The following is a 23174-nucleotide window of genomic DNA, read 5'->3' on the forward strand; positions in this document are numbered from 1 at the left end:
TAGATTTGAGGAGTAATGGGGTTGAAGAGCCAGGATTAAGTGAACTGCTGGGGAAATCTTCAGGGGATGTAGTATTTAATTATGTATTTCGTTTCCTTAAGGAGACGAGATTATTGGGTAGGATTTAGACCAGGGGTGTCAAACGTCCGGCCCGCGGGCCGGATCAGGCCCGCAAACGGGTTTAATCCGGCCCGCGAGATGATTTTGTAAAGTATAAAAATGAGCTGCAATTTTTCAATAAAATAAACTGCTGTTCCAATTGTGTCCACTCGATGGCGCAATAGCAATTGTGTTAAGCAAGCAAACTGTTCATACCGGGGCAGAGCAAATAGGTCAAGCAAGTGCAGCCAGTCCGGATGAGCTACTTTGTTTTGCCCGCGATATTTATTACGGCTTCTACTTTTAACATTATGTGCTTTGGCACCCTCATTGCCCCTATATGTCTCTGTCAAAAAATAGAAAAGTGGACGCAGAGTGCAGAGTGTTCCAAGAAAAATTGTCATCCTTCTATTTATTCACGGAATTGAATGGGAAAGCTGTATGTTTGGTGTGTTCACAGCATGTTGCAGTGCTGAAAGAATATAACCTTCGTCGCCACTATGTGAGTCTTCATGCCGACAAATATGACAACTTTCAAGGACAGCGGAGAAGAGAGAAGGTGAATGAACTGTTGGTGGGTCTGAAGAAACAGCAGTCTGTGTTTACTCACAGCCGAGACATCAGTGACGCTGCAGTGAAAGCTAGCTACCTCATTGCTAATGAAATCGCAGTGGCTTCAAAACCATTTAGTGAGGGTAAATTTGTAAAAACATGCATGATGAAGGCAGCAGAGATTGTGTGCCCTGAAAAGCACCAGGCTTTTGCAAATATCAGCCTGACAAGAAACACAGTTGCAGACAGGATTTCCGATCTTTCAGTGGATTTGGACAGCCAGTTGAAGCAAAAAGTAAAGTCATTTATTGCGTTTTCGGTTGCAATTGATGAAAGCACAGACATTACAGATGTTGCACAACTGGCCATTTTCATCCGCGGAGTTGATGACACATTGACCGTCACCGAGGAGTTCGTGGAGTTGGTGCCGATGACAGATACAACGACAGCAGCTGATATTTTCACTGCACTCGTCGGCGCGCTGGACAGGGTCGGAGTGGACTGGTCCCGCGCTGTCAGCCTGGCTACAGATGGTGCGCCCTCAATTATCGGGAAAAAAGCAGGCGTTGTGACAAAGTTCAGAGAGAAAGTGCAATATGCAAATGGAGGACGTGATTTTTGGACTTTTCACTGTATTTTGCACCAGGAGGCTTTGTGTTGCAAGTCATTAAAGATGGATAACGTCATGAAGGTGGTCATCCAAACTGTTAATTTCATCCGATCCAGAAGCCTGAATCACCGTCAGTTTGACAGCCTTCTCAGAGAGAAAGACCACATCTATGGCCTGCCATACCACACTGAGGTAAGATGGTTAAGCCGAGGTGCTGTGCTGAGGCGTTTCTTTGATTTACGAGAAGAAATTGAACAGTTCATGGAAGAAAAGGGCAAACCAGTGTTAGAATTTCATTCCGCAGAATGGATGCAGGACCTTGCATTTATCGTGGATGTTACAGAGCACCTGAATAACTTGAACAAACAGCTGCAAGGGCGCAACAAAGTTGCCACGCAGTATTATGACAGCATACATTCTTTCAAGTTGAAGCTGTCATTGTGGGAGACGCAACTCGCCGGTGGTGATGCAGCTCACTTCCCCTGTCTGAAAAATGTGTGCGCGACCCAACATGTGGCAGACATGAAGCGGTTCAAAGATAAAATAACGGGACTGTTAAGGGAGTTTGAGCAACGCTTTCAGATTTTTGGTGAACTGGAGAAAGACTTCAACGTTTTTTGTTCGCCATTCACCGTGAATCCCTCTGATCTGCCCGTCAGCATCCAACTTGAAATAATAGACTTGCAGTGTGACTCGGATTTGAAGGGCAAATTTGCCGCAGCTGGCTTGGACACATTTTATCAGAATCTCTTGCCAGGTTACCCCAACTTGACAGCCCTGCAAAACTGTTGTGCATGTTTGGAACCACATATCTTTGTGAGCAAGTTCTCTGTAATGAGCATAAATAAAACAAAGCTGCGCTCAAGGCTCACGCACAAGCACTTGAATCACATCCTGAAGTTGGCTGCCACTCAGGATGTGACGCCTGATATTGATGCGCTGGTGAAAGCTAAAAGATGCCAGGTATCAGGAGTCAAATAAACTATGCAACCCCACTTAAAGTGCTGCATGAGACACCCTGATATAGTTCTGTGATCTGTGATATACTTCTGTGAATCACTGAGGCATTGTGTGTTTGTGTGTTGTTTGTCCTCAGAATTTCAAATAACTTGAGGTGTTTTATGATTAATAGTGATGTTGTGCTTTTGGACACACTGTCCTCAGGCTCCAGCTTTATGTTTATATGTTTTTATGTTGATGTGCTATTGTTTTTAATTGATTTTATTTTATTTGTATATTTAACCTATTCTTGACTCTGTGGTTCTTGCACTTGTTTGGGGAACAGGATTTCATTATTTGTATCTACATTTCTGCCTGAGAAATGACACCCTGATATAGTTCTGTGATCTGTGAAACAGTTATGTGAATCACTGAGGCATTGTGTGTTTGTGTGTTCTTTAGAATTTTCAAATAAACTTCAGGTGTTTTATGATTAATAGTGATGTTGTGCTTGTACTATTTTGGACACACTGTCCTCAGGCTCCAGCTTGATGTTTTATGTTGATAGTATTAAAACAAAGAAAGCAATCTGAAGTTGTTGTTTTTAAGTTATATATACCATGATTTTACCGGTCCGGCCCACTTGGGAATAGATTTTCCTCCATGTGGCCCCTGAGCTAAAATGAGTTTGACACCCCTGATTTAGACTTTCCCTGTCTCTGGTGCACACTCCAGTCCAGTTGGTGGCGGTAATGCACCTTAAAGTTGGTTGCCAACCGCCATATAAAATCCACAGAAGAAGAAGAAGATGACTACCAAAGAAGAAGAAGAAGAAGAAGAAGAAGAAGAAGAAGAAGAAGAAGAAGAAGAAGAAGAAGAAGAAGAAGAAGAAGAAGAAGAAGAAGAAGAAGAAGAAGAAGAAGAAGAAGAAGAAGAAGAAGAAGAAATTGACGTCAACGCCAAGGCTGGACGAACATGGCGGCTGTCATGAGATTTGTCAACAGAAACCGTTTTGGTTCTAGAATGGGTCATCAATGTTTATCCTTGAGTTGTCCAGCAGCAGTGGCAAAATCGGTAAGTCCATGTGTTTTTCTTTTTCAATGTATCCTCAATGCAGTGGCTTGCTTTTTTGACTAGCTACATTTGATTGCGAATGAGTGCACTTTAAACAGAAGTGCCTGTTAGCTTACGTTTGCTATCTAGCTACTACAGTACCAGTATCTTTGATACTAAGTTAGCTAGCTATTTTTGTTAGAATTGATCCTAAAAGCCGCTTATAAAATGTGTGTGATACTATATTTTGGTATAACGAGCAAAGACATAGCCATAATGCGATATGGTTTGCCTTAATCTGAGCGTGTGTGGTTCTTGTAGTTACGTGCACTGTCTCAACGCTCTGTTGACAGTTTCAGGTTGGTGCATCTGCAGGGAAACCTCTCCCAGAGAGGGTAAAGATAGTGGAGGTGGGACCCAGGGATGGCCTGCAAAATGAGAAGGTAATATTCCACTTTATTAGGATTTGATACTTTTAATCAGTCCACCAGTGAATTACATATTTTTGGTGGTCCATTGCATTGAGCGGGTGGGCGTGTCACTCAAACTCATGAGGAAAAAGTTAGTCCTTCCAGTTATGGGGAACTGGGTCAAAAGCCACCGGTTGCAGATGTTATTGTCATAACTCATGTCTCTCTCCTGTTGGCCCTGTCAGACTGTCGTCCCTTCTGAAGTTAAGATTCACCTGATTGACATGCTCTCAGAGGCGGGTCTTTCTGTCATCGAAGCCACAAGCTTTGTCTCCCCAAAATGGGTTCCACAGGTGAGCTTACTAGAGTGATTTGGGACCATGATTTGGGGAATTTTTATGAAATTGAATGCCATAGAAGGGTCCTTTGGAAGGATTGTTGACATATATTTGACATTCGTATCTTAATTGAGAAATAATTAATTGAAGCCTCCTTTAAGACTCCATAATGTTTCATCTGTATGTGCTACAAAGGAAAAAGGTGTATCATATGAAGCTTTACCACTTGCTCTGTAATATGAGTAGTATTTTGATTTCAATAACAAATTTCTTACATTCATATATGAATATTGAAAAAGATAAACATAATTATAGAAAATATAAAAATGTATATTGTTATATATCGATATATTGTTGAACTAGTTCCAGAGTGGGATCTCGTCTAGTTTTAGAGTTATGGCCCATTTTTATACAGAGAAATTGGCATAGTAGGCAATCACAGCCCTCCTTTTACTTTTATTATTTATTTTGAATTACCCTTATTTTACCAGGTAAATTGACTGATAACTCATTCTCATTTACAGCAATGACCTGGGGAATAGTTACAGGGGAGAGGAGGGGGGATGAATAAGCCAATTGGAAGCTGGTGGTGATTAGGTGGCCATGGTATGAATGCCAGATTGGGAATTTAGCCAGGACACCAGGGTTAACACCCCTACTCTTACGATAAGTGCAATGGGATCTTTCGTGACCACATAGTCAGGACACCCGTTTTAATGTCCCATCTGAAAGACTGCACCCTACCCAATCACTGCCCTGGGGCATTGGGATATTTTTTGGGGGACCAGAGGAAAGAGTGCCTCCTACTGGCTCTCCAACACCACCACTTCCAGGAGCTTCTGGTCTAAGCAGGACCAACCCAGTTTAGCTTCAGAGGCAAGCCAGCAGTGGGATGCAGGGTGGTATACTACTGGATTGTATCATTGCACATCCTGCAAATCACCAGCAGAGGGTGACCAATTTTAATCCAGTTTCACATTCACTCTGTTGGTAACGCTTACAAATTGGATCATAACTCAAACTAGCAGAGATCCTACTTTGGAGCTTTGATATGCCCGTACAGTAAATTATGTTCAACAATTTATTGAAAAATTAGACAAATCAAATGTTTGATATTTTCAATATTCATGTTTATGTTTTTCAATATTGATACATTGTAAGAAAATTATTGAAATCAAATACTGCTCATATTACAGAGCAAGCGGTAAAGCTTCATTTGACACCCATTTTTCCTTTATAGCATATACAGATTAAACATTATTAAACTCTTGCTGTTCAGGAGACTCTCAGGTATGTTGTGGTGGACTGTCATTACAATTGCTTCACAGGAATCTGGTAAAATGAAGTTTGAAGTGTGCCTAACCACTGGATCGGTCTAAATGCACTGTCGGCACGCAGTGAAAGCTACTAACCACTTTTCGAGCTACAGTGCCTTCAGAAAGTGTTCATACCCCTTGACACAACATTTTGTTGTGTTACAGCTTGAATTCAAAATTAATTAAATGTATTTTTTCTCTTACACATCTACACACAATACCCCATAATGACAAAGTGAAAACATGTTTTCAAATTTATTGAAAATGAAATATCAAATTTACGTTGTGAAGGAAAGTTTTATGTTTGTGCTTTTCTAATAACCAATTTGACAGGGTTCATGCAAGTGACTGATTGATCGTGCCTGGGAGGAATCAGTATAAACAATTTGGCAGTACGCCCAGAACATTGTTTTGAGAACGGAAAGGGATATCTCAGTTTCAAGGTCTCAGCTTGAAGAAGAAGCCTCATGAGGTATTGGTCGGTCACATGCATGAACCAAAAGTTAATGATGAATTAATAATGAATAATGTAAATCATGCATATATAACTTGTCTGTGTAAGCAGTATTTAAGATAACTAACGGTACTGCCCCGAGGGAGCTCCTGACAGACGTGTACTACTTGGTGCGTTGAATTTGTTGGAACCTCTCCAGCTTGCTGATAATAAAGAATGATTCATTTAATATTGAATTCAGGTGTTCCTGGTGTTAATTTCCACGACAATGTATTCACACCCCTTTTACTATGACACTCCAAATTGAGTTCAGGTGCATCCAATTTCCTTTGATCGTCCTTGAGAGGTCACTACAACTTGGAGTCCACCTGTGGCCATTTCAATTGTTAGGACATGATTTAGAAAGAAACACCTGTCTATATAAGATCCCGCTGTTGACAGTGCATGTCAGAGCAGAAACTATACCATGAAGTCTGTAGATCTCCAAGATAGAATTTTGATGAGGCATATATCTGGGGAAGTTTATAGTGTTGAAGGTTTCCAAGAGCACAGTGGTCTCCATCATTAGGAAATTGAAAAAATATAGAACTACTCCGACTGCCTAGAGCTTGCCATCCGAACAAACTGAGCAACCGGGCAAGAAGGACCTTGGTCAGGGAGGTGACCAAGAACCCAATGACCACTCTGACAAAACTACAGAGTTCTTTGGCTGAGATGGGAGAACCTGCCAGAAGGACAAGTCTCTACAGCACTTCAACAATCTGGGCTTTATGGGAGAGTGGCCAGATGGAAGCCACTCCTGAGATAAAAGCACATGACAGCATGCCTGGAGTTTGCAAAAAGGCATGTGAAAGACTGTGAGAATAATGTGAAATATTCTGTGGTCTGATGAGACAAAAGTTTTACTCTTTGGCCTGAATGCAAAGCGCTATGTCTGGAGAAAACCAGGCACAGCTCATCACCTGTCTAACACCATCCCTGCCATGAAGCATGGTGGTGGCAGCATCATGCTATGGGAATGCTTTTCAGTGGCAGGGACTGGGAGGCTTGCAAGGATAGACGGAACAATGAATGGAGCCAAATACAGGCAAATCCTTGATGAGAACCTGCTTTAGAGTGCAAACGACGTTAGAATGGGGTGAAGATTTACGTTTCAACAGGACAATGACCCCAAGCATACAGCCAAAGCAATGCTGGAATGGCTTCAGAACAACAATGTGAGTCCTTGAGTGGCCCAGCCAAAGCCCAGACTTGAATCCCATGGAAAGACTTGAAGATTGTTGTTCACCGGTGCTTCCCATCTAACTTAACAGAGCTTGAGAAAATCTGCAAGGAAGAATGGGAGAAAATCCCTAAATCCAGATGTGCAAAGCTAATACAGACATAGCCAAAATGACTCAAATCTGTAATCGCCGCCAAAGGTGCTTCTACAATGTATTGACTCGGGTGTGAATACTTATGTAAATTAGATATTTCATTTTCAGTAAATTTGCAAACATTTTGAAAAACATGTTTTCACTTTGTCATTATGGAGTATTGTGTGTAGAAATCGATTTGATCAATTTTGAATTCAGGCTGTAACACAACAAAATGTGGAATAAGTCAAGGGGTATGAATACATTCTGAAGGCACTGTAACTAGTGCACACCAATCATATCCTGGTGTCGACAGCAGATAAGTTAGCAATATTATGCAAATAACTTAGCTAGCTAACATGAGCCAAGCTCACGTTTAAATTGCATGAAAGCCAGTGAGGGCCATGGCAAAAACCTGAGATTCTTCTCTAAAAAATGATTGTGTAAATGGTTAATTAATTGAACAGTGCACAGCCTGTTGATGGAGTATTTTTCTAATACTAAATTATACTTTTGTTACATTGTTCGCTAACTCAGCTGGTTAGCTAGCGCTGTCTCATTGACCACCATATGTTGCTAACGCTAGCTAGCCACTTAATATAACTTGTTTTCTCAAAATTTATGTTTAGCCAAGTTAGCAATGTTATGAATACAACTCCCATCTGCTGTTAGTTCCAAAAGTGGTTATAGCTTTGATTACATGCTTACAGTGAATTCAGAGCCATTCAGTGGTTCGCTATACTACAAACATAATGTTACCAGGTTCCCGTGAAGCAATTGTAATGACAGTCCACTACAACATACCCTAAGAGTTTCCTGATTAGCAAGGGGTAGTCTGATTAGCAAGTGGCCTGAGGGAACACACTAAATGTATTGGGTAAAGTGTTATGAAATGTAATGTCATGTAATATTTAACATTGTAAATAACTGCCTTAATGTTGCTGGACCCCAGGAAGAGCTAATGGGGATCCTTAATAAATACAAAATAGTCTGTTTTAATTTCATTGTGTATTAGAAACACAGTTTGAGAGGGGATTTTGCAAGTGGATGAATTGGGCTTCCTGGGAAAATGTTGTCCAAAATTGCAACAATAACCAAGGGTGGCAGGGGCTTAACGAAGGCTCAATTGCATAGTTTGTGATGTGTCCTCAGAGACGGGAGAGGAAGCGAGACATCACTCCCTCATTTCTTCGAGTTCATATACAGTCAGTGAACTAAGCAGACCAGTCGCAGCTGCTAATGCATCGGTGTCTATGGGAGAGCTACCCCATTAAGCAGACCGGAACTTACAATTTTTAAAAATGGTAAACGGATTGAATGGTACATCTTCATTTATCCATCATCTTTGGTGTCTTTTCCCCCCTGATGGGCAGATGGCAGACCAGGTGGAGGTAATGATGGGGATCCACAGAAGGCCAGGTGTGTCCTACCCTGTTCTGACCCCCAACCTCAAGGGATTCCTGGCAGCTGTAAGTTCCTACCTGGGCTCCATGCCACTCTGCTTATGTCACCTCAATATCATATCTATACACAAATAACTTAAAAACCAAGAAGTTGGAGTAACTCATGTTTTGTGAATTCCATCAAGCCTCATCATACACTGTTGTAGAAGCAGTGTCCTATTTTTATACTGTAGGTATCGAGCAAGTATTTTGCTGTTTATTTTCCCAGGTGAAGGCAGGAGCAGCAGAGGTGGCCATATTTGGTGCCGCCTCGGAGCTGTTCAGTAAGAAGAACATAAACTGCTCTGTGGATGAGAGCCTGCAGCGCTTTGAGGAGGTTACCAAAGCAGCCAAAGAGGCCGGCGTGCCAGTCAGAGGGTAAGACGTACTGACTGACGGATGGACAAAGAAGCTGAGGTAGAATATGAGGAGCAATGATTGTTGATGGAGACAATCTGTGAAATGCTGTAGGGTTGTTCACATTTCTCTTAAGACGTCAGGTTGTTTCACTCCAGGGTATGTCTCACCTCCTTGCTCTGTTCCCTCAGGTATGTGTCATGTGTGCTGGGATGCCCATATGAGGGCAAGGTGTCACCAGACAAAGTGGCTCAGGTGAGTTCCTCTGACTCAGACCATGCCCAGTATTCTTTCACTGAGAACTGTCTTATCTTCCCTTATAAATGTCATTATACTGCAAATAGATTTTATTGAACATTGTCATAGAGCTATAAACCTGCTTGAGAATTTCACTTGTGACTCTTTAATGCAGGTAGCCAAGCGTCTGTACTCCATGGGTTGCTATGAGATATCTCTGGGCGACACCATAGGCGTGGGCACACCGGGTGGCATGACTGAGATGCTGGAGGCGGTGAGCAGGGAGGTGCCCGTCAACGCTCTGGCAGTCCACTGCCATGACACCTACGGTCAGGCCCTGGCCAACATCCTCATCGCCCTGCAGGTACTGTTTAGACCCAGTTGGCATTAGATAGAACATCGTAGCCCGCTCGCCTCGGGGGAAAACAACCCGTTGTTACCCCATTGGCTCACAGCAAAAACGTGACATTTTTCAAACGCAATTTTCTTGTTGTCTGCTTGTTTTCGTCAATTACAAAACTACATTTAAGAAAGGTACAACATGTCTATGAAGATTACATTTCAACATTGCCTGCTTTAGAGTGTTCTCACTTCTTCGAAAAATGTGACGGCGCCAGTAGCCACGCGAGCGAGCTTGCTACCGACAAGAACATTAAGCTAGCCAAGACCAACAACACAAACAAACGGACTATACAGCTACAAGAGTGAGTGGAGTTATAAAGGACTATACTAAACAAGTTAAATGACTTAACTGTGATTAAAAGTTTTCTACACACATAGCTACGCGTAGCCTACTTGGACACCGGGTCCCCACATTTCCCACTCTCCCACCCCGAATAGCCTGAAGCCACAGGGCTCTTCTCGCAGGCTCTATTTCCCTACGTGGGAGCACTGCAAACCGTAGGTTGGGATACCTGGTTACATGTACTGTACATTAAACAACATACAACAAAAAATAGGGGTATGTTTTCCCCAATTTGCAGGCGTTGTCGAGAGGAATTCCTTCTTATGACGTGAATATCGACTCGGAGCATAGACCTGAAGCTGAGTGCAATATAGAGGACTCCTCTGATTGCTGTATGAATAGTAGTGGAATTCTACTGGCCTGCATTTGATGAAGATGCTGTTTGATTTTGCAGATGGGCATCAGTGTTGTGGACTCGTCAGTGGCCGGCCTGGGCGGGTGTCCATATGCACAGGGGGCCTCTGGGAATGTGGCCACAGAAGATGTGGTGTACATGCTGCATGGACTTGGCATTCAGACGGTGACCGCTTACCTCTCTTTTTACCAGTCTCCCACTTTCACTTCCTCCCTCAGTTCAATGGAATCTGGCAAACTGTTACGAGATAGTGTCCTACTTCCTCTGTATTGAAAGCATAATTGTCATCAGTGTTTACTAGAAACAGTGTTTGATCTGTAGGAGTCCCAGTTATCTTTTTAAACTGGTCAGTGCACATGTGAGAGTTCCCTGTTTGTGTGTGACTGTCCTCCCTCTCCCTCTGTCTCAGGGAGTGGACCTGCCAAAGCTGATGGATGCTGGAGCTTTTATCTGTCGTTCCCTGAACAGAAAGACCAGCTCTAAAGTGGCCCAGGCCACCTGCAAACTCTGAACCTGACTCCACAAAGGCCTAGAAGAGGGATGTCATGAGTGATGCCTACAGATAAGGCTAAAAGGCATTACTAAGGCAACACACACAACTGTGCCACCAAGGTGTAATATACTTTGATTAAGCTGTAGATAAAAACAGTTGTAAGAACTGTGTGTGTGTTCCGTTATTTGATATAAGTCAAGTACCTCTCTTATAAATGAAGAAATCGAAATCGTTGGAAAGCCTTGCTCAAGTGGTGCCTTATCATTCTGATCATGTCCTCCATAAACCCGGTGCCTTGTCCGCTACCTTTGTGTGTTACATGATTATTGCAAATACACTAGTCATGAATGGAAATGTTATTCAAAATAAAGTATGCTGTTTTAATATAATTTAAATCAACAAAGTTAAATGAAGGGATTGCCTGACTTGTACTTCCATTGGTTGGTGTACAAACAGCCTTGTCCTTATTTGTCAATCCTTATGTTTAGCCAGTGTATTGCAGTAGGTATCCTAAACAGATCTTGATGTTTGCAGAGTGGAATAGAAAATACATCTATTGATAAGACTCAACAAATTGACCATCTTGTTTTCTATTATGGGACAGGGATTAGTCATTCTGTTGTCATGTTTCTTTCCATTTAACAAAACTTCCAACTATCCTTACTTGAAAACCACTTGGGATTTGCAAACCTACCATATTAGGACAATAAAGTCTGCCATTCCTGCAGTTTGAGTGGAATTTTAATGTTTTTCTTTTTCTGTTTAATTCTTGGTTTTGGTGTGTCTCATTTTGAATGTAAATATTTATTGTAAAAGGTTGCACTTCTGAATTGAAGCCATTAGAAAAGTTTGTCTAAAATCTAAGGAAGCACATTTTTTTTGTTGCTGTATTTTCAAAAAAGTAATACTAACCCTTTAATGAATGTGTTATGCATATTTAATCAAACAGGTTATATAACCTAGTGCATTTACACAGCCAATGTCTGTGACACAGCTACATAAGTGTAGCCAAAATGTCTACCAGCACAATACTACCCATCCCACTAGGACAAAGAAATGAATCACCTAGGGATCTGGTGATTATATAACAGTAGACTAGTTGAGGAATCGACATTCATTCATAGGCACTACAAAACCAATCAAAGGTGGTACCATTGAGATATTTGTAAACCATTGGATTTGTGTATGTCCCTAATGGTTGAGTGATATAGTCAGAGGTTGTGATTTCGCAATTCTACTGGAAAACAAGTGATACAGAACAAACAGGCAATGTTTGTCTTCCACTCCTTGACCTAATGCAGAGAAACCTGAATGACAAGCTGGACCTGCTATGCAGAGATTCCTTTAGCTTGCTAACACAGTCCCAGAGAATTTCAACAAATGTTTCTGTGCCACAATTAGGAAATAGGCAGAGAGTAAAACAATAATCGTCTAGATCTGACTCGGTCATTTGTCATTTGAATGTTTGTTGTTCCATTTTTGTCATTGTTATCATTGATTGGGAGAATGCAGAACAGGAAACGGTAAAGTAGATGTTGTCTTTAGCTGGCAGGGATGGGCCAATGAGTTGATGACTTGAACGTAAACGTCAGAGAAATTCCAATTGAAAATTAACCCTAAAACAATATTTTGTGTTAGAAACATCCTTTCACTGACTGTACATGTGTAGGCCTACAGCAATACGACATCCTGTATTACATGGTTATAACAGGATGTCTTTGCGCTGGACTGCTGGCTGTGGTCCTGTATGTCACATGTGTCTGTTTTAATGTCCAGACTAGAGATGTTCTGATCTAGTCAGTCAGGGTCACCTGGGGCTAAGTCCCAGGAATGAGGCCAAAAGTCTAATAATACAGAATACTGAGTTACAAGTACTTGTCTAGAATCTAGATAAAATAAGTCAACAGAAATGACATAACTACTGTAACATGAATGAGACCAAAGTAAATTAGATGTAAACATTTTATTTATCAAAATAATGTAGAAAATGGAAGTTTGAAGCGTATTGTGAAGGTTCTGCTCCTGACAGTGTGAGACTATCAGGTATCCACACCACTGTTCCATGAGGAACACTAAGGCTGAGATTTTATCCAACCCTGTTCTTCTTTGCTTTCGTGTGCTCCAGCTTTCCAAGATGCCAGGGTTTACTTGCATATGTGGACTTGATCAATGAAACAGCGGCATTCCTTGTCCCTCATTTAAATCAACATAGACCTTGGATGAGGAAAGTTTGTTTACAAGCATGTAAAAACACAGGCAATCTGTTGTAGCTTTGCAACATAAACCTGAGTGGAACCATGCTAATGTAGTCTTGCAATAGAGTAAGTAAAAAATAAAAATAAAAAGCCATAATAATGATAGAGGAGCTTCTATTAGAATAAATGCTGTAAATAAAACAAAATACATTATTAATTATGTTGGTGCGCCAAGTAGTGGTAAGCCATTGTCCATTTTAGACTAATCTTGCATCAACACTGTAAAGTCCAAAGCAAAGAGATTTGTTATCATTCTGTTGTCCTCATATTGAAGTCATAAATCAGAGTAAACAAATTTATTTGAGGCTAGTGACAACAAAGCGCAGTAATTAGTAATTTAGTAGTCAGTTTCTAGAGAGTGTTGTGGGTGAATACCTCAGCTAGTTGTGTTTTGAATACCTGCTTGTCACTCTGACAGAATAGTTCCCTATGAGCATTTCACTCCTCGCCCTCCCACATCTTAAGCCTTTCGCATGCTTCCCAGTCACAACAGTTTGCGCATGTATTATGATGACATTTTGTGACATTTTTTTTCCGCTTTGGTGTTCGGCAGATAATGTTTTGGGCTGTTCGCTCACACACAATTTTTTCTTGAGGCAAGTCGGCGATTGGTCAACAGTAGGGGTGGGAACTATGGACGGGATTCTTCAATTAAGTATTTGCTGTCATTCAACGAGAGAGACGAGAGAACACAGTAGCAGCTAGGCCCTACTGTCTGCAGTGCACTAGTAGTTTTCATGCACATTTTTTCACTTGAGAAGCACTGCACCAAAAGTCTTAGCTAGATATAAAATTGCGTGACAGACATCCTCAGCAAAAATTTAAAAATTTATTACAGATTTCTTGATTTATCTTAGATTAATTCTGACTATTTTGAGGATGTGTTACTGGCTATGTTGTGGCTACGGTGGCTCAACAGGGACAAACAACAGTAATGTTGCCACTTTTTTATTGGTTTTCAAGCGAAGGTCTTTAGGGAGTATGCAAACACAGGCGCTCGCTTCGCCTAGCCGAGTTCTGCTATGAACAAACCGAATCTAGTATGCGGGCGAAAACAAAGTGTGCGACGAACTGGAAAAGCATTGTCACATGTTACAGGAGACAATTATAGATGTAAAAAAAATATTCAGTCTGGCAGTGGGAGTTGAATTGTATAAAATGGGGTGTGGCTCACGACAGGGTTGTCTAGCCCCAGGGTCATGGAATATCAGTACAAAGCGTTGCTCCATGGCAGTATAGGGCAGTAAGTGGCGCAGTGGTCTAAGGCACTGCATCGCAGTGCTAGCTGTGCCACTAGAGATCCTGGTTCGAATCCAGGCTCTGTCGTACCCTCCCCTACCCATGGTCGTCCAGGGTAGGGGAGGGAATGGCCGGCAGGGATGTAGCTCAGTTGGTAGAGCAAGTTTGCAACGCCAGGGTTGTGGGTTCGATTCCCACGGGGGGCCAGTATGAAAAATTTAATAAAAATAATGTATGCACTCACTACCTATAAGTCGCTCTGGATAAGAGCGTCTGCTAAATGACTAAAATGTAATAGGGCAGTAAAAACGTGTCTCTCATACAGTCTTAAAGGAAGACAAGCATGAGCAGGCTTGATCAATAAGGTGAGTCCTGGCTTCATAGGCATACATGTTGTGGTTGAATCTTGGGATAGTTCGGGCATCCTATGCTGCAGAGGACAGGTTAGGGGCAGACGCACGCATGTGAGCTGGTAATGGGGCATGAAGGTGGCCTGGAAACTGGGACTTTAAGGGTTGTTTCTCCAGCTGAGAAAAGTGCAGAGTGCAGTCGCTGCCGGAATTCTCCTTGCTGTACCGTTCATGCAGGGCCATGGTGCGCTTTTTTCTCTTCCTATTTTTGGCTATGTGAGCGACGCGCTTGGAGACAAGGTAGATGATCTCACAGATGTTGAGCACGATGCAGAGGGCCGAGGCGCCCACCATGAAGTAGGTGAAAACTTTCTTCTCTGTGGGGTGGCCGATGTAGCAGTCCACCTGATTGGGGCAGGGGCTGACCTCACACTTGACCAGCCGGGGCAGGTAGAAGCTGTCATAGATTTTGTGGAGGATGTAGAGGAAGGAGATCTCGATGCCCGTCTTGACGAAGAGGCTGAGCATGTAGGTCCACCAGAGGCCGCCGAGCCTTTTCCCTGTGTTCTCGTACAGCTTGTCCTTGTTGCCGTGCTTGGCGTACTTCCGCTCGCGTTCATTGCGATACGCCACATGCATCATCACCATGAAGGAGGGGCAAGTGACAAAGATGAGCTGCAGGGCCCACAGGCGGATGTGGGAGATGGGGAAGTAGTGGTCGTAGCAGACGTTGGCACAGCCAGGCTGCTTGGTGTTGCAGTCAAAGTCCTTCTGCTCATCGCCCCACACACGCTCCGCCGCCACCACGTACACCATCACCCTGAACACAAACACCACAGAGAGCCAGATACGACCAAATGCCGTGGAGTACTTATTCACCCCACTCAGGAGGGCTTGGAAGGTCTTCCAATCCATGGTTGGGGCTGGATGTTGACAGTCTCTTTTTCAGAACTTGCCTTCTTTTGTTAAATGACTATGGATCACTGGAGCAACCTGAGTAGATAAAGGAGAAGATGGGTGAGGGAAGGCATCAATGTAACCTGGATCATGGTGTGAATTAATTGCACAATGCCCTTTCTTGGAAGTGTTCAAAATTGTATGATGCAATCCACACAAACAAGAGGAGCTTTTCAGCTTGTTGGGTGTAGGCCTACGTTTATGTGTAGGCCTCGATCTACTGCATTTTATAGCAACCAGAAGTACAATATCTCTTATTTGAGAAATTAGGTTTTCTACATTGACTGCCATTTTGTTTCCCTTTTTCAATAGATTTTTCATCAGTTTACTTCCACATTTCCCACATATTCATTTTCATAGTCAACTTTGTCAACAAAGGTCGCTTTAGAATAGTTTTTTTCTCCTTGTAATATTCACCTCTTAATATCTAAGGTTTACACAACCTTAATATAAGGTAAATGAAGCAATTAATACATTTAAACTGATGACAGTAGATGAGAATTGGGCCAGTTGGGCATGCAAATTAAGGCATATGCTACTATAGTAGGCCTTGAAATGACTCACTTTACCACACACTGACTAGGCTATAACAGTTGGGTTGTCTGTGATATATTGAATAAGCATAATTTCCCAAATAAATCAGTTTTACTGTGTGGCTGTACAGGGAAGGACATCAATGCTCATCATGTTTATTTGTTATTTTTTCCCCTCATTGTTTATGTCTGCTTATGCATTTTGGTATAAAGCCAATGTGAACTGTTCAAAGATTATCCCTAAGAAAATACTTTTTACGCATAGGCCTACCTGCTCTTCTTATTGCGCATATTCAGGTAACCTATAAACTTTATGATATGTCGGAACAGAGTAAATCTCAGACTGTTTTCATAACAGAGTAAATGGAATAGGCTATCAGGTTACGCCAAAACTTTAGGCTACAATTCAACATCAGCAGAGTAAGACAATAAAAATACATTTTTACACCACGCTCACTTCAACTCATCCACACACTAAAAGTAAGGAACAGATACATTCATAAAAATAGATCGCCAACTTTTCACTTACTTAACAAATGTCAATCCATTGTTTGTGCTTCACTTCATAATCAGTTTGCTTCTGTTTTCTGTAGTTTTCTTTTGGGTTAATTCGTTTTACACATACATTAGCCCCGCTCAACAGGTAGAATGCTGTTGTCATGATTGATGCGTCTTTGGCGTTTGTCTGTGGGTGGGGTTTAAAAACGAAACTTGTAACCTACCAATTGAGGCCCAGATGTTTTTTTTTCCTGGATTAGGCCTACACCACACTGTAAAACATTTCCTGTAAAATGTACAGTAATTGACTGGTAGCAATTGACCAGTAAGTAACTGTAATTGATTTTACAGTACAGCTACTGTAATATTTTTTACATTTTACATTTTAGTCATTTAGCAGACGCTCTTATCCAGAGCGACTTACAGGAGCAATTAGGGTTAAGTGCCTTGCTCAAGGGCACATTTACGTCATTTAGCAGACGCTCTTATCCAGAGTGACTTACAAATTGGTGCATTCACCCTATAGCCAGTGGGATAACCACTTTACACTTTTTTTTTCTTTTTTTTTTAATACATTTTAATACATTTTATGGTACCAAAAATTGTAATGTCATCTAATTTACAGTACCAAGTATGTTACTGTAATCTAATTTACAGTACCAATTACAATTACAGCATATTACTGTAATTACCCACTGACATGTTACCAAATGTTTTTTGCAAGTTATCATTTTTATATTTTAATTTACATTTTGGTCATTTAACGGGCACTCTTGTCCTTAGCAACTTACAGTTGGTGCATTCAACCAAGATTTATAGAATAAAAAAATATCATAGTCATAGCAAGTAAAACATTTCTGTAACTGTTACTGAAAATGTTGTTGTAGTCAAGGATATACTGGTCTCCAAAATAATCTCTGGATAGTGCCAATACATTACTGAGATATTCATGGTAACTGGATGCCAGCTTCCTGTAAATTACTATAATGTCAAAGCAATGAAAGATAGTACAATACTGTAAAAGTGACTAGTAAATGGTAAGAAAGTTATTTTTTACCGGACTTTACTGTAATTACAAGGGATTGGCGCAAGCAGGTTGGCTGATAGGCATTTGTATATTACAGCATATTAATAAATACTTAAAATACTGGGCGGCAGGTGGCTTGGTGGGTTGCGCCAGTAACCGAAAGGTCGCTGGTTCTAATCCCCGAGCCGACTAGGTTGAAAAAATCTGTGGCTTGGTGGGTAAGAGCGTTGTGCCAGTAACCGAAAGGTCGCTGGTTCTAATCCCCGAGCCGACTAGGTTGAAAAAATCTGTCGATGTGCCCTTAAGCAAGGCACTTAACCCTAATTGCTCATGTAAGTCGCTCTGGATAAGAGCGTCTGCTAAATGACAAAAAAAAATATATATATATATATAATGTACAAAATCTCACTTGCAGTTCTAGAGACCTAAACATAGGCTTCCAAACTGGCTGTGATTGCAGGGCAAAACAGATATGGTTAAATAGTAAACCATTAAAGGTTTAACAACCGCTACCACTTTGATCTGTCCGCTATATACATCTACTTGGTAGTAGTACCACATATCACTTAAATCAGTACAGGACTAACGGGTGCAACAACTATAGCCTCTTCGAAGACACACCTCAAAATATGTTAATGAGCCAGCAATTCTTTCCCCTCCCAGAATATTTTTCCATAATTTACAGTAGTATGCATTAAATATACTGCAACAACTATTCAGCAATTGCTAATAGTGAATATGTAAACTGAACAAAAATATAAACGCAACATGTAAAGTGTTGGTCCCATGTTTCATGAGCTGAAATAAAATATCCTAGAAGTTTTCCACATGCACAAAAAGCTTATTTCTCTCAAATTTTGTGCACAAATTTGTTTACATCCCTATTGGTGAGCATTTCTCCTTTGCCAAGATAATCCATTCACCTGACAGGTGTGGCATATCAAGAAGCTAATTAAACAGCATGATCATTACACAGGTGCACCTTGTGCTGGGGACAATAAAATGTGCAGTTGTCACACAACACAATGCCACAAATGTTTCAAGTTGAGGGAGCGTGCAATTGGCATGCTGACTGCAGGAATGTACACCAGAGCAGTTACCAGATAATTGAATGTTCATTTGTTCATTTCTCTACCATAAGCCGCCTCCAATTAAGTTTTAGAGAATTTGGCAGTACATCCAACCGGCCTCACAACTGCAGACCACGTGTAACCACGCCAGCCCAGGACCTCCACATCCAGTTTCTTCACCTGCAGGATCATCTTATACCAGCCACCCGGACAGCTGATGAAACTATGGCTTTGCACAACCGAATAATTTCTGCACGAACTGTCAGAAACCATCTCAGGGAAGCTCATCTGTGTGCTCATCATCCTCACCAGGGTCTTGACCTAACTGCAGTTCAGCGTCATAACCGACTTCAGTGGCAAAATGCTCACCTTCGATGGCCACTGGCACGCTGGAGAAGTATGCTCTTCACGGATGAATCCCGGTTTCAACTATACCGTGCAGATGGCAGACAGCGTGTATGGGGGCGAGCGTCGTGTGGGCGAGCAGTTTGCTGATGTCAACGTTGTGAACAGAGTGCCCCATGGTGGCAGTGGGGTTATGGTATGGGCAGGCATAAGCTACGGACAACGAACACAATTGTATTTTATCGATGGCAATTTGAATGCACAGAGATACCGTGATGAGATCCTGAGGCCCATTGTCGTGCCATTCATCTGCCTCCATCACCTCATGTTTCAGCATGATAATGCACAGCCCCATGTAGCAAGGATCTGTACACAATTCCCGAAAACTGAAAATGTCCCAGTTCTTCCATGGCCTGCACACTCACAAGACATGTCCCTCATTAAGCATATTTGGGATGCTCTGGATCGACGTGTTCGACAGCGTGTTCCAATTCCTACCAATATCCAGCAACTTCGCACAGCCATTGAAGAGGAGTGGGACAACATTCCACAGGCCACAATCAACAGAGTGATCAACTCTATGCAAAGGAGATGTGTCGCGCTGCATGAGGCAAATGGTGGTCACACCAGATACTGACTGGTTTTCTGATCTAGGCCTCTACCTATTTTTTTAAAGGTGTCTGTGACCAGGATATGCATATCCGTATTTCCAGTCATGTGAAATCCATAGATTAGGACCTAATGAATTAATTTGAATTGACTGATTTCTTTATATGAACTGTAACTCATCAAAATTCTTTGAAATTGTTGCATAACCGGTGCCCCCGCACATTGACTCTGTGCCAGTACCCCCTGTATATTGCCTCGCTATTGTTATTTTACTATTTTTATTTTACTGCTGCTCTTTAACTATTTTTTATTTTGTTTATTTTTAGGTATTCTTTCTTAAAACGGCATTGTTGGTTAAGGGCTTGTAAGTAAGCATTTCACTGTAAGTTATTACCTGTTGTATTCAGCGCATGTGAAAAATAAGATTGTATTTTATTTTATGTTGCGTTTATATTTTTGTTCAGTGTAATTATATATACAGTGGGGAAAAAAAGTATTTAGTCAGCCACCAATTGTGCAAGTTCCCCCACTTAAAAAGATGAGAGAGGCCTGTAATTTTCATCATAGGTACACGTCAACTATGACAGACAAAATGAGAGAAAAAAAATCCTGAAAATCACATTGTAGGATTTTTTATGAATTTATTTGCAAATTATGATGGAAAATAAGTATTTGGTCAATAACAAAAGTTTCTCAATACTTTGTTATATACCCTTTGTTGGCAATGACACAGGTCAAACGTTTTCTGTAAGTCTTCACAAGGTTTTCACACACTGTTGCTGGTATTTTGGCCCATTCCTCCATGCAGATCTCCTCTAGAGCAGTGATGTTTTGGGGCTGTCACTGGGCAACACGGACTTTCAACTCCCTCCAAAGATTTTCTATGGGGTTGAGATCTGGAGACTGGCTAGGCCACTCCAGGACCTTGAAATGCTTCTTACGAAGCCACTCCTTCGTTGCCCGGGCGGTGTGTTTGGGATCATTGTCATGCTGAAAGACCCAGCCACGTTTCATCTTCAATGCCCTTGCTGATGGAAGGAGGTTTTCACTCAAAATCTCACGATACATGGCCCCATTCATTCTTTCCTTTACACAGATCAGTCGTCCTGGTCCCTTTGCAGAAAAACAGCCCCAAAGCATGATGTTTCCACCCCCATGCTTCACAGTAGGTATGGTGTTCTTTGGATGCAACTCAGCATTCTTTGTCCTCCAAACACGACGAGTTGAGTTTTTACCAAAAAGTTATATTTTGGTTTCATCTGACCATATGACATTCTCCCAATCCTCTTCTGGATCATCCAAATGCACTCTAGCAAACTTCAGACGGGCCTGGACATGTACTGGCTTAAGCAGGGGGACACGTCTGGCACTGCAGGATTTGAGTCCCTGGCGGCGTAGTCTGTTACTGATGGTAGGCTTTGTTACTTTGGTCCCAGCTCTCTGCAGGTCATTCACTAGGTCCCCCCGTGTGGTTCTGGGATTTTTGCTCACCGTTCTTGTGATCATTTTGACCCCACGGGGTGAGATCTTGCGTGGAGCCCCAGATCGAGGGAGATTATCAGTGGTCTTGTATGTCTTCCATTTCCTAATAATTGCTCCCACAGTTGATTTCTTCAAACCAAGCTGCTTACCTATTGCAGATTCAGTCTTCCCAGCCTGGTGCAGGTCTACAATTTTGTTTCTGGTGTCCTTTGACAGCTCTTTGGTCTTGGCCTCTTTTTGTCTGTCATAGTTGACGTGTACCTATGATGAAAATTACAGGCCTCTCTCATCTTTTTAAGTGGGAGAACTTGCACAATTGGTGGCTGACTAAATACTTTTTTCCCCCACTGTATATATATATATATATATTACAGCATACCAACTGATATTTGGTGTTTTATATCACTTGCACTTTAGGCCTTAACAAAGGCTTATAAACGGACAGTGACAAAACAGATCAAAAGGACATGGCTAGCCACTCAACCATTAAAGGTCATTTTATTAGGTTGTACATACTGTAACTCAATACAAACTCAAATATATATATATATAAAAAGGAATAATAAACAATTAAATCAATAAGTCAATAAATCAAAGCAAAACGAGGCAAATCAAATCAAAAGGCAAATCAAATGCCATCAAGATCAACATAAAAATAAATTTGGAAAAAGGGGGGTCCGTGTCTGTGGTTGATCATTTTGTTGTAGATGTGGATGAGGGCCTCTAGTGGGTCATTGGTGTTGTTGGGTTGTTCTTGGCTGTCAATGGGTCTTGACCTGCCTCCACACTGACCGCCTGGTGGCCCCTGTACTGGGTGATGGGATGAAGGGTGATAGAAGGGGTGAAGGTGGTTCAGAGGGTCCTGGGGGTCTGGACTGAGGCTGGCTGGTTGGCTGCTGTGTGGGATCAGGGTTGGTAAAGAGTGGAGGGGAGGTAGGGACTAGTATGGGGAAAGGTTTTGGAGGGGGAGACGGTTCCTCTGAGGGGGTGGGGGAGGGGGTGATGTTATCTGGTCTCTTGCTGGTGTGTTGTTTAGTCTTCCTTTTCTGTTTTTTTGTCTGTCGTTTGGATTTTGTGTGTTCTGGCCATTGTGGTTCTTCTTCTTGACTGTTAGAGGAGTACAGAAATTGTGAGGGGGGAGCTGGAACCGTCTCCCCTCTGGCCTGGGTTTTAAGGGGGGTAGAGGTGACCAGGAAGGGGGAGCTGGTGGAGGGACCGGCAGCGGTGGGGTTCGTTTCTGGGGCAACTTGGGTGGTGGTGGGGGACATTTCTGGAGCGTCTTGGGTGGGGGCAGGGGAGGGGGTCGTTTCTGGGACATCTTGGGTGGTAGGTTGGACGGTGCCTATGGAATGGTCTGGTTCTGGTTGTGGTTCTGGGTCTTTGTTGTTGTCTGGGGGTGGGGGGTTGTTGGGGTTGGTGTGGTTGGTAGGGGGTTGATGGAGTTGGTGTTGTCAGTGGGGTTGGTGGGGTTGGTGTTGTGGGCGTTGGCCCTTGCCCTGCCGGAGTAGGAATTGGGGAAGGTTTTAAAGAAGTGGCCCCCTTTCCCGCACAGGTTGCAGGGCCATTGACCCTTACCCTCCTAGCTGCTGACTTGAGGGCGGCAAAACGGTGTAACCAAACTTCTACAGTACATTAGGAAATTATTCAGACCCGTTGACTTTTTCTACATTTTGTTACGTTACAGCCTTATTCTAAAATGGATTAAAATAATTTCCCTCATTAATCTACACACAATACCCCATTATGACAAAGCGAAAACAGGTTTTTAGAAATGTTTGCACGTTTATTAAAAATAAAAAACAGAAAAATCGTATTTACATAAGTATTCAGACCGTTTGCTATGAGACTCGAAATTGAGCTCAGGTGCATCCTGTTTCCACTGACCATCCTTGAGATGTTTCTACAACTTGATTGGAGTCCACCTGTGGTAAATCCAAATTGATTGGACATGATTTGGAAAGCCACACACTTGTCTATATAAGGTCCCACAGTTGACAGTGCATATCAGAGCAAAAACCAAGCCATGAGGTAGAAGGACTTGTCGGTAGAGCTCC

The 23174-nt window shown here is 42.1% G+C and overlaps 2 protein-coding genes across 2 annotated transcripts; one reads left to right on the forward strand and one right to left on the reverse strand.

The window, feature by feature from the left end:
* Positions 1–2988: 2988 nt before the first annotated feature.
* On the forward strand, positions 2989–11482 carry LOC311102382 (hydroxymethylglutaryl-CoA lyase, mitochondrial-like). The gene is made up of 9 exons (XM_084143704.1): positions 2989–3274; positions 3607–3696; positions 3909–4016; positions 8500–8595; positions 8798–8946; positions 9117–9180; positions 9338–9526; positions 10302–10427; positions 10672–11482. Exons 1-9 carry the CDS (start codon positions 3176–3178, stop codon positions 10771–10773), a joined length of 1023 nt encoding a protein of 340 aa, XP_083999830.1. The 5' UTR covers positions 2989–3175; the 3' UTR covers positions 10774–11482.
* A 1223-nt stretch (positions 11483–12705) lies between these two features.
* LOC311102383 (gap junction beta-3 protein-like) lies at positions 12706–16754 on the reverse strand. Its single transcript, XM_084143705.1, has 2 exons — positions 16619–16754; positions 12706–15592 (listed from the first exon to the last, which is right to left on the reverse strand). Exon 2 carries the CDS (start codon positions 15512–15514, stop codon positions 14675–14677), a length of 840 nt encoding a protein of 279 aa, XP_083999831.1. The 5' UTR covers positions 15515–15592; positions 16619–16754; the 3' UTR covers positions 12706–14674.
* Between the last annotated feature and the right edge of the window lie 6420 nt (positions 16755–23174).

The sequence above is a fragment of the Coregonus lavaretus genome, assembly GCF_964263955.1.
Source record: "Coregonus lavaretus genome assembly, chromosome: 27".
Taxonomy (NCBI): domain Eukaryota; kingdom Metazoa; phylum Chordata; class Actinopteri; order Salmoniformes; family Salmonidae; genus Coregonus; species Coregonus lavaretus.

Bases quoted from the DNA above. Each gene is read 5' to 3' on its own strand.
- LOC311102382 (XM_084143704.1), top strand. From the start codon at position 3,176: ATGGCGGCTGTCATGAGATTTGTCAACAGAAACCGTTTTGGTTCTAGA. The intron at 4,017-8,499 runs GTGAGCTTACTA...CCTGATGGGCAG, and splicing joins CCCCAAAATGGGTTCCACAG to ATGGCAGACCAGGTGGAGGT. The intron at 10,428-10,671 runs GTGACCGCTTAC...CCTCTGTCTCAG, and splicing joins ATGGACTTGGCATTCAGACG to GGAGTGGACCTGCCAAAGCT.
- LOC311102383 (XM_084143705.1), bottom strand. From the start codon at position 15,514: ATGGATTGGAAGACCTTCCAAGCCCTCCTGAGTGGGGTGAATAAGTAC.